The sequence below is a fragment of the Sarcophilus harrisii genome, chromosome 1 (assembly GCF_902635505.1).
Source record: "Sarcophilus harrisii chromosome 1, mSarHar1.11, whole genome shotgun sequence".
Taxonomy (NCBI): Eukaryota; Metazoa; Chordata; class Mammalia; order Dasyuromorphia; family Dasyuridae; genus Sarcophilus; species Sarcophilus harrisii.
This window is the reverse complement of record NC_045426.1, coordinates 316,874,970-316,891,999: the sequence shown is the minus strand read 5'-3', so window position 1 is coordinate 316,891,999 and position 17,030 is coordinate 316,874,970. Positions and strand designations below refer to the sequence as shown.

Here is a 17,030-nt window from a genome sequence, read left to right as displayed (position 1 = left end):
CCATTTCATTTCTCAGCTTACAGAAATGCCTTGGGACCAAAAATGGGAACTGATCCTTTCTGCATCACAATACAGGCCTTTAGGGAGAGAGATGTTTCTCAAATAAATGAGGACTGAATAACCACACACCAACCTTCTAACATTAGAACATAGACTTCAGGACTTGCAGAGGTTTGTGGGGAAAAAATAGTCAGGAACACATGTTTTATCTGTAAATTAATTTCTTTCTTTTTATCATTACCAACTATAGAATTAATAGAGGGAAAGGGACTAGTGCATCAAACCCAGATGCAAGAGATCATTTCCTGCATGGATGCAGTAAATAGATTCAGCTAAGAGACCATGGGCACTGTTTCATGAAAGATTTGAAAAGGGAATAATTGGTTTCTTAAGCATTAACATTCTCTCTGGAATGATTATATATGCTAGAATGATCAGAATCATTCAGGTACAGGATTTGGCAGGACTTACAACTTACATCTATTCAGAATGGTATACAAATGAGATTATCTTTTTGATTGCCTTCCCCAGAAAAATCAGTGGTGACTTTTTGCTAAGGAACAGAACCAAACCCAAAATGGACTTAACATTTTGGAATTGTGGCCTTCAAATCTAGTATTTTCCTTTGTTTATGTTAGGTGTAAGAAGACTAGAAAGAGAGGAGGGTGCTAGATTAAAAAGGGCTTTGAACGCCAAACAACATTTTGCATTTGATTTTGGAGGCAATTGGATTTTATTGAGTAGGAGAGTGGAGTGGTCAGACCTGTTTTAGGGAAATCCCTTTAATGACTGAATAGAGGATGGGATTGGAGCAGGAATGGATTTGACATAGGAGACCCACAAGAAGGCTATTGTAATAGTCTAGGCACGGGATTTTACCAAAGTTATGGCAGTGTTGGAGGACAAAAAGGGATATATTCAAGACATATTACAAAGATAAAACTGACAGCAACAAATTATATATGGGGGATGAGCAGTGGAAAAGAGTTGAGGATGATACCTCTATTGAAATCCTGAGGAACTAGGAGGATGGTAGGAGGAAGGGCAGAGAAAGAATAAGTTTCATTTTGAGCACGTTGAGTTTAAAATGTCTATTGGACAGCTTATTCCATTAATGGGGAAAACCTGGGAGCAGAGGAATTAGTTAGGAAACTATTACAATAGACCAGGTGATAGGTAATTAGAGCCTGAACTAGCTGTGTTGGCAGTGTGAGTGGAAAGGTGGTAATGTAATGGATGCAAGAAATATTGCCAAGACAGAATCAACAGGACTTGGCAACTGCTTAGCTGGCAGGGGGCTAAAGGAAAGAAAAGAGGCAAAGATGACTCAAGCCTAATTGGTGGCTGTCTAAGAATGGTGGTGCCAGCAAGAGAAATAGGAACATGAAGGAGGGGGTCAGGGGAGGGGAGTGAGGGGGGTGGTGATGAGTTCAGACTCAGAAGTATTGAGTTTGCCATATCACATATGTCCTCTCTTGTGGCCTTCATCAGTCTCCCTTATGGTACCTGCCAGGTACACTCTATTCATATTTTGTCTCCTCTGTCAGACTGTTTCTTTGGGGGTAATTACTGTAATTTATATATTTTTGTATTCTTTAGAATACCTTAAATGTGACCAATAATTGATCAGTGTTTATTAAAAGAATCCATCTGAGAAAGGAAACAATTAACCAAGTACCATTTTAATTGGAATAGTTTGTCACTAAAAGATAACTACTGGGGGCACTTAGTTGGTATAGTGGATAGAGCACCAGCCCTGAAGTCAGGAGGACCTGAGTTCAAATATGCTCTCAGACACTTAACATGTTCTGGCTGTGTGATTCTGGGCAAGTCACTTAACCCCCAATTGTCTCTAAAAAAAAAAAAAAAAAAAAAAAAAAAAAGATAAATACTGATAGTTTTATTACGACAAAATAAAAACATTTATTTTCTTTTTTCTTATATTTTCTGTTTTGACGTAGCAGGAGTTTCCCAATCAACACTCTGGTACCTACTACCAAAAAGAATGATTTCTATTAGTAGTATATTCAAAACATTCATTTTCAAAGCAATATATAATGAACTTTATTTACTTTTGGCGGGAAATTTAGTAGGAAAATCCTCATCTTGCAGGTTTTTTAAATGGCAAACTATTCAATCTAGGTGGGGTGGTGTCTGAGCATCTTTCTACCAACCATAAGCTAACTTGTTGTCCAAGAGTTAGGAATCAACAGTTCCATTAGCCTTTTTATATACGATCTACTCTATCCTTTTCCAATTGAGGCATGGATGGATATACAGATGTGATCAGTATCATTTCTTCTCTCTCTACCTCTGCTTTTCACTTGGCTTGGTCCTGCTTTTCAGCCTTCCATTCTCTAGGTTTAGAAGGAGGTGTAACCTTCAGCAAAATGTGAAGTAGATTAAATTGTTACTCTTGGCACCTTCCCACTTTTCAATTTCCTGGACTTCCTAGCCTATGAGTGTCCAGTGTTCTTCTATTGTCTCCCAATTACCCAGAGTTCAAAACCACTATATTTTATGTCCTTGCCTTCTTCTATCAATGTGTCTTTTGCAATTGAGATATCATAACTACCACTCAAATGTTAATAATTTGTGGTTGCTTCCCATTTTAACCTTCCTAAGAGGATTTGGATTTTAATAGGTTAATTATGCCTTAATGTAAAGAATAGAGATAAATGGGGACAACAAGGGAAATTTCTGGATGAGAGAGATTTGGGAGCAGAAGGATTTTAATGGTTCAAAATTTAACTGTGCATTGCTTTTCCCATCCACCTATTTGTAGATGGCTCTCTATATTGAACTTCTTCTCTCTTGGGAAGTTCAATACCTTCTCTCTCTCTAAAAGTAGTGAAAATTCTTTTAAAGAAATATTTATGTGTATATGTATATTTATGTAAACATATATTTATATATAATCTTAAATTTGAGAAGAGAAATATCTTCTTCCTGTCCTGTGGGGGGGGGGGAGGGGAATAAAGTCTTTATTGAGAGGTTTTTGCCCAAGGAAACAGGGTAGATAAGCCCATGTACAATATTTCAGTCACAACAAGGGAAATTAGACTTGGGTAGAAGAGATTTTTTTTTTTTTTTTTGCTGTGGCATTTGGGATTAAGTGACTTGCTCAGGGTCACACAGCCAGGAAGTATTAAGTATCTGAGGCCAGATTTTAACTCAGGTCCTCCTGACTTCAGGGCTGGTGTTCTAATCCACTGTACCACCTATGGGTAGATGAGATTTTGCAAAAGCAATTAAATTCTTTGTGCCAATGTGGAAGGTGAATCTTGACTTGGGACCCAGGAGACCTGTGGAAAAGGGAGTTTGATTTCCTAGTTGTCCTAGCCATGGGAAACTCTGAAATACTTATTCAAGGAAATTTTGAAACAATTTTTTCAAAGAAGTCTCCTCTTAGCTGACCATTGGTGTTTCAGGAAAAGGGGTCTTGATCATGTGGTAGTAAGAGGACTGCTTCATGTTGTGACCTCTTTCTCTTATTGGAAAGTATCCAGGGGTTAAAAAAAAAAAAGTGACACCAGCCAATCAGCACTGGGCCTAGCACATAATAGGTGCTTTGTAAAAATACTAGTTGGCAGACTGATGGTCATCTAACACCTATGATCTAGGAATCTCTTAATAGAAAAAGCCCCTTTTATCCTTGCTCAGAAGCCATAGAGAAAAGAAAAAAAATTTATGAGAATTTCATGATTTAAAAAAGTAAAAAAAAGAATTTCATGATTCACATTAAAATAATCAGAAATTGATAGCATAAATTAAAAGTTGGAAATTTCTGGTACACATAATCATGATATAAGATTGAATTTATATTTTGTAAGCCTATGAATTTTATTTTGTGTATTTAAAAACATTTTGAGAAGGGGTCCATAGACTTTACCAGACTGTGAAAGAGGTCCAGGACACAAAAAGGGGAAAGAGCCACTACTTTAATGAAATGAAATTTATCATTTAATGGACAACCTTCTAGTGAAGAGCTTCTCTGTAGTTGGCTCAGCTGATCTCTGGGTGAATGAGATATAATCTGACACCAGACCTGGACAAAGAATCCTGCAACTGAGCTCATATCTATACAGCATTTAATAGTGCCCAATACTTTAAAAAGCACTTAATAAATGCTTATTCCCTTCCCTTCCTTCTCCCATTCCAGCTTAATCATATGACCTTAATAGATCTTCAACTTCAGAACTCCAGGGTCACCTTCATGCCACAGGGAAACACTGGACAAGGACTTTCCTGAAGGAACTGTTGTTGTATATGACTTATCAAAAAGTCCATTTTTACAAGATTTGCAGGATAGCTCATTTCTTAGATGTCCTTCTTCTTCTTCTTCTCCTTCCTTCTCCTTCCTTCTCCTTCCTTCTTCTTCTTTCTTCTTCTTCTTTTTTTTCCCCTAAGTTAGCCTTCTTTTTGAATCTGGCAAAACCTCCTAATTTCCACTGGAACAGACTGTTCTACATCTCCTCCAATCTTGACTTCTATATTTATTCTCATGTCATCTTTGGCTTACTTTATCGACCAATGTTTCTTGAGTATCTATCCTGTGCTTTACCCCACCCTATGAATGGTTGTTAGAGAAGAAGCAGAAAAGGCCCATTCCCCGTTTTATCACTCCCCTACTCAACCAATTTCTACTCAGATTCAGGGTAAATTATGAACTGTTTATCTTCTAACTGGGAAGAAAGCATAAAGAAAATACACAAAGAGGAAAGTAGAAAACAAGACAATATATAATTAAATGCTAAATTAAAATGCTATAAGAATATGAGAAAAGAGGAGACAGATATAAAAAGTTTTCATGGAGAGAATAGATTCTAAGCTAGCCCTAGGGGATGGAAATGTTTCTTTTTGGAGCTGTCTTAGCACTCCACAGAATGTCAGTGGTGAAAATTATCAAAACCTGCCATCTCTCTCTGACCACTTCCCTTTTCTCCCGTGTGTATGTCTCAGCCATATCCAATCCTGTTGTATCCTTGCTTATATAATGCTTTTGAATTACAAGTTAAAGTGAAAGGCTATAAAAGCTGTGAGATTAAGGCTCCAATTCACAGAGCATAGGACTAAATGTCTCTAAGCATCTGACTTGATGATGAGTTCAGTTCAGTAAAGATAGTTCTGGGGTGCTATGGATCTGGGATATAGAAGGAAGCTTAAATGATGCCATATAGATCAGAGGAGAGGCTGCTCTGACCATGTCACTCCCCTACTCAACCAATTCCTACTCGGCTTTAGGATAAATTATGAATTGTCTAACTTTTAAAACTTTAGACAGCTTGGTCCCACCCTATCTCTCCAGCCTTACTGTGCATCATTTTCCTTCTCCCTATTTTGTGATCCAGTCAAAAATCTCCCCCAAGTATTCTAGCTACATCTATCTTTCCCTTCTCTGAATTCCTATATTATTGTCATCAGCACCACTCATTTTGACATTTATAATTATTTCTTTCCGTATGACTTTTCTCTATTAATACTGATATTTATCTTTATCTTTATCTCTCTGTCTCTTTCTGCCTCTGTCTCTCTGTCTCTGTCCATCTCTCCCTTTCTTTCGTAATGTTCCTTCTATGATATTCTTATTGCTCATCTCTGTGCCTTTGTACTGACTGTTTCCCATTCCTGAATGTATTCCTTCCTTATGTCTACTTCATGGAGTCTCTTGTCTTCCTTTAAGATTTTGCTCAGAAACTGTCTTCTACATGAAGTCTTTCTGATGCCCCCAATTGCTAGTTCAATCTCTTCTCCTAAATGACTTCATATTTAACTACTTGTGTATGTATGTGTTTGTTCATTAACTTTATGTTGGGTATATGTGTAGCTGTATTTATTATCTCCCCATTAGAATGGACGTTCATTGTAAGAAGAGATCATTTTATTTCTTGTGTTTGTCTGTAGTAGCCACTTAATAGATAATTGACAGATTCATTGATTGCCCTTGGGTGTTCTTGCTGCTGCCAAGATGAAAGGGTATATGAACTTTAACAAGAATATTCAGAGGTGCCAGAGAGTTGAAAGGGAGCTGGTATATGTGGCAACTGAATTATAGTTGGTAATGAGAAGGGCATTTGATGGGTTAGTAGACAAAGTAGTAAGAGAGGGCATTTGGTGAGAATGAGCGCAGGAAAGAGATCAGTTGAGATTATGCCGTTGGAAAAAGCACCCAGTTACAATTTTTTAGTCTTAGGTATCCTCTTCTTATCTATAGACCACACAGTGTGAAGATCCTTTCCTAAATGTTTCTTGGTCCAGGTTGTGGTCCCAATTGCTTTAGAGATTAACACAGCAGAACTGGGAAGGTAAGTAATGATGAAACTATGATCACTTCCAGCCTAATGCTGCTGATCTGAATGGTACCAGTTGAGCCTAATCCCAATTTTGTGTTCCAAGAGGAAAATGTTTAGAAATTATTATGAATAATAATGTAATAATAAGATATCCCCTTACTAATATATCTGTTGTTTGTTTCTCTTTCCTACAGAGTGATGACATAACCAAGGTGACCCAAGCAGCCAAAATAGTGGAACGGATGGTCAATCAGAACACGTATGATGATATTGCCCAAGGTATGGTACTCATTGCAAGAGTGTATAGCTCTTATTTTTGGGAATACTCACATTTCATGTCAGCAAATGAATACTGAGTACCTTCTGGGTAATTGGCCCATGTTAGACATCGTAAAGTAAGGAAAAGGAAGACACAGCACCAGCCCTCAAGAGTTTATGATATCATTGTAATTGAGAAGCAAGAAAGAGAGAGAGAGGGAGAGATTGATATAGAGAAAAATTATATAGGAAGATATAATTGTAGATGTCAACATGAGTAGTACTGATGAAAAAATCATAGGGATTCAGAGAAGAGAAGGATAGATGCCGTTAGAGTAATTAGGAAAGATATTACTAAATCTTGAAAGATTTACTTGGTCAATAGAAGAGAAAAGCTCATTGGATCTTAGACTTGGAAATGGAAGGAATTTCAAAGATCACCTAGTCCAGCCTTCTCATTTTATAGATAAGAAAACTGAGGCCTTCGGAAATTGAATGACCTTCCAAAAGTTACACAGATAATAAGTCATGGTTTACTGCCTCACTGTCCAGATCTTCTGTATTTGGATACCACTGGTGTACCAAACGACTATCATGAACAGAGACTTGAAGAGAAACATGAACATAATGTGTATGAACAGTGATGTTTGGCCAGCAGAAGCAGAAAGGTCATGTTGTGGAATGGTTGGAGAAATCCTGAAGCATAGTGAAAAATAGAAACCTTAAAGCACATTTCAGAGATGAATGGCGAATTGAGAATTCTTAGGACTGTTCCGCCAGGATGTTGCTATTATAAGCCTCTCTAGCTTCAGCAACTACTTAGTTATTAAATAACTCGGTAACTACTTAGTTCTTAATTTAAGTAAGTTTTTAATGATATTTTCTGGTTTTTTGCATTATCATAGTCATCTCATGCATCCCTCCCTCTGACTTCCAGGAAGCCATTCCATATAACAAAGAGTATTTTTTTTTCTGAGGCAATTGGGGTTAAGTGACTTGCTTAGAGTCATACAGCTAGGAAGTGGTAAGTGTCTGAGGTCACATTTGAACCCAGGTCCTCCTGACTTCAGGGCTGGTGCTCTATCCACCACCTAACTGCTCCAAAGAGTATTTTTTAGAGGAAAAAAGTTGGACAACAGACCAATACATTGAGAAAGTCTGAAAACATGCAATGTTGAACACCTATGACTTCCCACCTCCATCAACAGATAGGTTGGAGGTATTCCTATATCTATTCATTCAAGTCCTGCTTGACCTTTAGACTTTATTACACTTACTTTTGATTTTTTTAGTGTGTAATTCTTTCCATTTACATTGTTGTAGTTTCAGTGTATGTGGTTCTTGGCTCTGCTTATTTCATTTTGTATCACTTCATATAGATGCTTCTCTGCATTTATCATACACATCATTTCTTACAGCACAATAATACTATGTTATATTGTATCCTATAATTTGTTTTGCCATTCCCTGATTGATGGACATCTATTTTGTTTCCAATTTTTAAAACATGCTGTTACAAATATTTTGCAATGTATGGGAACTTTCTTCTTATTGATTCCTTCCTTGGGGTGTAAACTTACTAATAGAGTCTCTGGTTCAAAGAATTCAGACATTTTGGACACTTTATCTGCATATTTCAAAATTGCTTTCCAAAATGACTATACCACTTCATAGCTCCACAGCATTGTATATTAGTGGGCCTCTCATATAATTCTTCCAACACTGAATGCTGTTGTTTTTTGGTCATTTTTGTCAATTTCAAGGTGTAAGATTAAATTTTGGGATTGTTTTGATTTGCAATTTTCTTAAGATTAGTGATTTGGAATATTTTTTCATGTGGTTATGAACACTTTGTAATTCTTCTAAGAATCATTTGTTGACTATCTTAATAGAGAATGAGTATTGGAGATATATATTTATACACATACCTATACATGTGTACATATAATGTATGTATATATGTATATATATATATATATACTTTGTTTATATCAATATTATTAGAGAAATTTGATATGAAATATCAAATAGAGAAATTATTAGAGAAATTTGATATGAAAATTTTTCCCGTTCCCCCACCAAAGTGTATTAGTTTTGTCTGTGTGGAAGATTTCAAGTAATCAAAGCTATTTATTTATCTTTGATAAATTGCTTTTATCTTTAGTTTGATTATGAATACATCTCCTACTCATAACTGTGAAAGCTATATGATCTATTTTTTTTCTTCTAATTTTTAAAAGATTTTTAATATTAAGAATGTGTATCCAGTTAGAATATATTATGGAATATGATATAAGGTGCTGCTCTGTTGAGTTCTATTGTTTCCTAATCTTCTCTAACTAGTCCCAGATGGTTTTGATGAGTGAGATCTAGAAGTGCTGTTCCCCCTTTATCCCTATTTTTTCATAATTTCCCTTAATATTACTTACTGATTATATTCTCAGTTAACAAATTGCTCATTATTTTTAATTCAGATATTAATTTTGTCCAATTCACATTTTAAAAAGGACATTGACAAACTAAATATTAAAAGCAAAGTGACCAGGATAGTGAGATATCTGGAGACAATGATATATTAGGATTAGAAAAAGGAGCTGGGAATATTTAGCCTCAAGAAGAAAAGATTTGGGCAGGGGATGAGAGAGTAAAGAAGAGAAAGGTCTTTAGGTATCTAATCTAGGTATATAAAAAAAATTATTATTGTTTGTCCTTTGTTATCCAAGAGAATTGAGGTAATATGACATGCAAGTGAATTGGGTTGAAATGAGGGAGGACTGGGAAAGATCCCTTCCAGAGCCATCTGGGTCCAGTAGACAGATTAAAATTAGGAGCTGGAGATGGCCCTGGGTGTGTGGAAGACCTTGGCATTTTTAAGATGAAGTCTTTCCCAGGTCTCAGTTTGACTGAGACAATGCCCAATCAGTAACTAAGGCTGGGTAAGAAATGAGGCAAAGAACGTCCTCTTTTACCTACTCAAAAAACAAATCAATCTGAAGGGGAAGACTCTCAGCGTTGGTAGCCCAAACAGAAATAATTGCCATTTATATTCTCTTGGAGCCAATCCAGGCCCCAAGTGTGGCTTGGTCTGGGACCTATTGTTGGCCAATCAATGAGAGCCAGTGATTTGGTTTTAAGGCATTGTCCATAAGAAAAAAAGAAGGAAAAAAAATCTACCCCTTAAACTCCAAGATATCTTTCAAGGTTTCTGACATGTAGATCTGATTTGAGAAACAATATTGCATAATAGACAGAGTACTGGACTTAGCAATTGTGTGATCACCCACAAGTCTCTTAACTTAGCATCTTAATTTCCTCACCTAAGAAATGAGAGAAATATTTGTGTTTTTATTGTTATCGTTTAGTCACTTTTCAGTTGAGGCTTTTGTGACCCCATTTTTTTTTTTTTTTTGGCAGAGATACTGGAGTGGTTTGCCATTTCCTTCTCCAGCTTATTTTATAGATGGAAACTGAGGCACACAAGGTTAAAGTGACTTACCAGGGAGGGTCACATAGTAAATATCTGAGGTCAGATTTGAGTTCAGGGAGATGAATCTTCTTGACTCCAGGCCAGTGATCTATGCATTGTTATCTGCTTATAAGGCTGTTCTGAGGAAAACTCTCTGAAACCTTGAACTATCATATGAATCTTAATTACTGTTAGAAGGCAGAACCAAGCAGAAGTTACAGAGAAAGAAAGATGGACTTGATGTTAGGGAAAACTCCCTCATAATTAGAGATATTCAAAAGAAGGATGACATTGAGTTCTCTAATAATACTGGAATTCTTCATGTGGAGGATGTATGAGCAGCCTGACATTAGGCAGGTTCTAGGCAGAATTCATGTTCAGGTTCAGATTGGATGAGATCACATCTGTAGTTTCTCCCCAACTTGGAGATTCTGGGTGAAAACATTAAAGAGGAGGATAGGGATCAGATGTCAGCATCAGGTGCAGGGTGCAGGAATATGGCTGAAATTCATCACATCAGAAGCTCCATCCTTATCTTATTTAGAGAAAGCAGATGTTTTAGACAGCTTTGAATGCTGCTACATTACTGTCAGGCTGAGCCAACAATAGTTCATAAATGTACTGGGGGGGGAGGGAGAGTGTCTTTGAGTCTGTGTGAAAGAGAGAGCTTAATAATAAAATAGTAATATAACTGACATAAGACACTTTAATTTTTGCAAGGCACTTTACAAAAATTATTTCATTTGAGCAATACAACAATCCTGTGTGGTAGATACTATTGATATTATTATTTCTATTTTATATATAAAGATATTAAATGTTAGGTCTCATGACTTGCACACTGTCTTTTGGTCAGTAAGTATCAGAGATGAGATTTGAAATAAGAGCTTCCTGATCCCAGGTCCAGCATGTTGCTATCTAGCCAAATGAAATAACATATGTAAAGCTCCTTGGCTACCTTAAAGTGATATATTAGAATCATAATTATAGTGATGATGATGATTATGCAAAGTAAGCCTCTTACCAGACTGCAGGGGCTCACTCTGTCATTCTGTGTTTTTTATTCTTTTACCCTGGTTGTTGTTCGAGGTGCTGGCCACTGTGCCTCTAGGAAACCAGTCAGGTAATCCCAAGGAGGTAAGGCTGTGCTCCTGCTTTGCCCTCTTTGGCCAGGTGTGAGGGAGCATATGGGCTTTTGCTGTATTATGCACCAGGAATTGTGTGTGTGTGTGTGTGTGTGTGTGTGTGTGTGTTTGTATACTGGATATCTTACAGTCTGGCAAAGCCTCTGGACCCCTTCCTAAGATGTTTTTAAATGAATAAAAGAAAATATAAGGGATTACAGAGGAAACAAATGATTATTGAAAAATAGTTATCAAAATAGTTTTTAAAAAATGAACAAGTTCACAGACCCCAGGTTGAGAACTCTTGCACCAAAACCCAGACTCAGAGCTAATAAGGGACATGACATGACAAGATCCTATAGATCCAGCTTCCAAACTCAGGAGTTCCTGGCAATTTTCCTTTATGTAGTCTATTATCAACCTTTCCATATTCAGCAGCACCTCAGTTACTGATTATGTTCCCCTCAGTTAACAGATTGCTCATTATTTTTTCACAACTGCAGCCACTCCCTTGATACTTTCATGTTCATCATTCATTCCTGGGAGAGCAAAAAACTAAGATTTCTGGGGAAAGTAGCCAAACAGAACCCCTCTTTATAATTCAGACTGAAAAATGACCTTGAATCCTTTTCAGAATTACAGAATTAAAAAGCAGTTATTAATGAATTAGTTATCCACACAGCCCAACTTCCTGAAACCCAGTCATTGCAATCACCCCAGTGAAGGACTCAAATCCTAATTAATGTCAGTGGGGGAAAAAATGGGCATCAGTGAGCCATCTTCATTTAAAAGAAAACAAGTCACATCGAATTTCTTTAAAGTTTAATTTTGTTTAATTGAATAACTTTTTCTTAGAGGATTGTAATTATAAAAAGGAGAAAATAGAAGTACTAGAAATTATCCTCCTTTTCTTAATGTGGTAATTTGCAAAGTGCAGCCATGCTTCAGGATTTCTGACATGATTCAAGGCCAACACCTCACTGTGTAATCAATCAGCCTGTCTTTTTTTCTTTGCATTTCTGAGTTCTTCTCACTCTGGAGCTTAGTTACATCCTGATGTGTGATATTTTATAGGTGAGAGAGATAGAGAAAGCAAAAATGTGTCTCTCTTCTATTCAGCAAGTATATATTGAATGTCTGTTCCTTTGTTGTGGAAATGGAGGGGCAGGGAAGCTATGATTCAGCTTAACCATATGTGGAGTTTAACTATTTCTTTAGGGAGATGAAACTAATATGCACGACACAAAACAGTACAAGATAACGTGTGGGTGCCACGGACTGTGTTTTAGATAGTAAATGCTGTAGGAAGTTGATCTGTAGGAGGTGATGCTGATAACAAGGGTGGGAGGGGGGAGAGGGGCTGGAGTAGTTGGAGAAGGCTTTACAGAGGAAGCAAGACATGAGAAGTACAGGACCGGGTTAGGTAAGTGGAGAAGAGAGGGAACTGTTATAGCTTGGGGGGACAGAAAGGAGAATGAGCTGGCCTCTAGTCCCATGGTAGACCTGTGCAGAGATGGGAATCATCTCTATCTGTTAAAAGTTTCAAATTCAGGGGCAGCTGGGTGGTGCAGCCCTGAAGTCAGGAGGACCTGAGTTCAAATATGACCTCAGACACTTAACACTTCCCAACTGTGTGACCCTGGCAAGTCACTTAATCCCAATTGCCTCAGCAAAAAAAAAAAAAAAAAAAAAAAAAAAAAAAAAAAAAAAAAAAAAAAAATCAACTGAGATGTCAACTCTTTCATGAAGCTTTTTTCCAACCCTTTTCTTCCCCCACCCACACACATGTTGGACGCAAATTCCTCATAACATCTTGCCAACATTTAGTTCTGTGCATTTATTTTACTCTCCCTAGATTCATAGGTATATGTATGTATGTTCCTTGCCACTCTACTCAATCTGTTAGCTCCTTGAAAGCAATCTTTGCATCATGGGCATTTCCCATGGTCATACAGCTAACTAATAGTCCTGTACTCTCTAAGTTTTGTTTTATGAAAGTGCTTTGTACACAGTAGGCAATTGATAAGAGTTTGTGAATGACTACATGAATGAAGATTTGTTTAATGAGGAATTGATGAGACCCAAAGAATAATGATTTAAAAATCAGTGTATAGAAGTAGATTTGTACTGAGGGTCCAAGGAATAATCTGTCCTTTCATCTACTCTGCTCAGTGATGAGTGGGTTTTTAAAAACCAGCTGAACAAGTACAAGAAGGGGCTATGAATAGATAAGTCCCAAGAAAAAGATCTGAGAGATTGGAGAGGAAGGAAGGGGGGGAAATGTTGTTACAGAGTTTAAGTCCAATATGATTCAATGGAGTGATATGGCAGCCAATCAGATTAAAGTAATTTTATGATTTATAAATAGAAGACAAATGCCCCAAATGAGAAATGATTGCTCTGGGTTAATTTTCTATATTCAGACCCCATTAAGAATATTGTAGTTAGCTTCAAGTCCCACTTTTCAGGAAGAACATGGATGAGTATGGAGTATATCCAGAGAAGAGACCAGAATGGTGAGGGAACTTGAAACCATACCATTTAAGCATCATTTAAAGGAACTGAAAATATTTACTTTGGAGAACAGAATATTTATTTATTTTCAGGTAATTCAATTTATATTCAGGTAATTCAAATGTCATGTAGAAAGATTTGAAAAACTAGGAACAAGGATTAATCTGTAGAGGCAGATTTTGACTAGATATATTAAAAAGTTTCTTAACCATCACATCTGTCCGAAAGTGGAATGAACAGATTTAATAGATAATGAGCTTCCCATCTTTGTAAGTATTTAGGTAGAAAATGGATACTCACTTGTTTGGCATGTGCAAGCATGAATTAGACTAGGTCAGGGATTCTTAATCTTTTTTGTGTGTCACAGACTCCTTTCATAGTCTGGTGAAGTTTATAGATCCTTTTCCAGAATACTGTTTTTTTGAATGCATAAAATAAAATACATGTTATTACAAAGGAAACCAATTATCTTGAAATAAGTTATTCAATTAAAAAAAAGGCTAATGGACTCCAAGTAAAGCACTCCAGACCTAGATAATCTTTGAGATTATCTCATCTGAGATTTAGTGAGACATCTCTTCTATCTCCCCTTCTAGGTACATTGCTCTAAGCTTTGACCTAGTATTTTTATATTACTTCATTTCCATTAGGACCACATTCCACATCATCTTCTGCCAATCTTACTCCAAGTCAAATGTACCCATCCCTTTTGACTCAGGCAACAATTTGCTAATGCGATCAAGAAATCCCAGGTAACATCAATCAATTAAGAAGCATTTAATAAAAACTATGTTTCAGGGTCTATGATAAGTGCTAGAGACTATTACAAGGAAAAATGAAAAATGAGTCCATGCTCTCAAGGAGGTGACATGCCAATAGAAAAGATAGGACATATGTAAATTGGAACTTACAAGATAAATTTAAAGTAAGTAGAAGGCAGCCTTAAAAAGAAAGGCACTATCAGCTAGGAAAAATGGGAAAGGCCTCCTATAGAAGTTAACACGAGCTGAGTGTTTAAGGAAGAAATTTGAAGAGTCAGAAATTAGGGTGAGAAAATATTCCATACATTAGGGACAGCCAATGTAAAGGTATGGAAACAGGAGATGGGATTTTGTGTGTGAGAAAGGCTTTAATTGATAAGTAGACCAGTAAGGTTAGGATATATAAAATATAGAGAGAAATAACATATTATAAGATTGTAAAGATTACTAGTCAAGATGTGAAGAGCTTGACTGTATGAAACAGGAGAGTTTGTATTTTATACCAGAGATAATAATCTTTAGGGTTTTTAGATTTCGGGGCTGGAGATGTCTTATTGTAGTTGTCTAGTCATTTCAGTTGTGTCTTACTCTTCATGTCTCTATTTGAGGTTTTCTTGGCAGAAACACTGGAGTGGTTGGCCATTTCCTTCTCCCATTCATTTTGCAGATAAGGAAACTGAGGCAAACAAAATGAAGTGACTTGTCACTTCACACACATATAGTGAGGTCAGATAAGGTCAGATAGTTGGACCAAAGGAGTAGGGCCAGAGTTCAGCAAGGAACAATTGGCAATAAGGCAAGGGAGCATGAAATTGGAGAGTAGTTGGATAATGAAAAGTTGATCTGGATTGAGATTAGGAAGTGAAAAGAATGTAGCCAGAGCAATGCTTATGCTTTAAGGTAGAACTAACAGAGAAGGTGGATGTTTTACTAAGGGCAAATAGTAGCTCTGAAAGGAATAAGGCAAAGGCAGAGATGTAAAGAGAAAAATTATAACCAGATAAAATGTAGAGTTCTTAAATAAAATGAACTTGAGTGGGGGAGTAGGTTATAGGAGATAAGTAGGTTGCAGAAATGGGAATTAGGATATTTGAGGGAAATATGCCAATGATAGGGAAATTTTCTTTAAGAGAATTTTTGGGCACCTAATAGAGGTGTTCTTGAAACAGTTCTTTCTCAAAGTATTCTCTGTATTTGGAGGTAGAATGAATCTTTGGGAATAACTCCAAAGGTAGTACTTGGAAATGACTTTACTATTGGTTAAGAATTGACCAAGTACTAGTGTTCATTAAGCCATTTTCTCCTCCATACTTTTTTTGTGCAGATCCTGTCCCATTCCTTCCTTTGGACTTAGTGCTCTAGAACTCAGAAGCCTCTAAGATTGCATCATGGGCACTCCCATGGTCATACAGCTAGCTAATAGTCCTATATGCTACGAATTCTGTCTCCTATATTTTACAAAATTTAGCCCCTCCGGACTGCTGTCTTGAATTTCTGGATTAGTCTCAACTGTTTTCTTTAAACCCTGAGATAAGGCATTTCCTCACTTTATATTTGCTAATATACACTTGCTTCTACATACGACTCTTAGGATTATTTAATAAGACACCTATTTTTAAAAATTAGGTAGCCAAGTGTTAGAGTTAAAAGGAAAATGGAATCTCTGTTGACTTTTAAGTCCTGGAAATTAAGACATGGAGAGCACAGGTGGTATGTTCTCTCTCTCTCTTTTTTTTTTTACTGCTTGACTTTGGAAAAGAAAGGAAGATATGAGAAATAAATGGTTATAAAGATGGCATAAAAGAACAGGATCTAATTTTATGGACCATGACTTAGAACTGCTGGCAAGGAACAAAGTATGTTTCATAAAAGTTGGAAAGAACACATTTAGTAGGCCCTAATTAAGAAGGTTTTCAATGGGAATGAACAAGAAGGTAGAAAAATGGGGAGAGAAACCAGTAAAACCAGATGGTGTGGAAATTAATATTATAATATGGAATAGCATTGAAGAGAACATACCCAGTTATCCACAGGTGACATTAACAGGGGAGGAGAGAGTTAGGGGCAAATATTTATGAACTTGGCTGTCTTATGTATCACCACAGAGAATATAGTTTAACAAATGATAGAAGACTCAGGTTTCTTGACTTGAACTCCAGTGTTCTTTCCCAATATGACTCATTGTCTTTCATCTCATGGGTACACCATGCCAATGGAAAGGGCATGCCTTATTCCAAAAAAGCCTAACTGATGGTAGAGAAGCCATGTTCTATGTCAAAAAGGGCTGTTTATGGAAATTCTTGAACTTTGGGGCAGAAGCATGACGGAGAATATTCCCACAAACATAAAAAAGAGTGAAAGAGAACTGATCCTCCACTAGAGAAGTAACAGTCACAACAATAATAGGGCTAGAACAGCCAAGTGTATATTGCTCAGAGCAGCAAGCAGATGGGAGTGAGAGAATAGTAATGGATAAAGAAGGAACAGTAATTGATAAAGAAGTCCCCATCAGTGTGGGGCTTTATGGTGGGTATCAAGCCAGAATATGTATCAGAGAAGAAATGTATCACTTTTGAGGAAACTTAGAAAAGAGATGAGATAAAGACATAAGAGC

At 36.7% G+C, this 17,030-nt stretch overlaps 1 protein-coding gene across 1 annotated transcript in view; it reads left to right on the top strand.

Annotated features, from left to right (window-relative positions):
* Window positions 1–17,030, top strand: part of DNAI1 (dynein axonemal intermediate chain 1) — a 251,702-nt gene that overhangs the window by 94,441 nt on the left and 140,231 nt on the right. Inside the window, exon 10 of the mRNA XM_003761769.4 lies at window positions 6,488–6,572. Coding sequence (XP_003761817.1) covers window positions 6,488–6,572 — 85 coding nt within the window. The remainder of the gene's footprint in view (window positions 1–6,487; window positions 6,573–17,030) is intronic.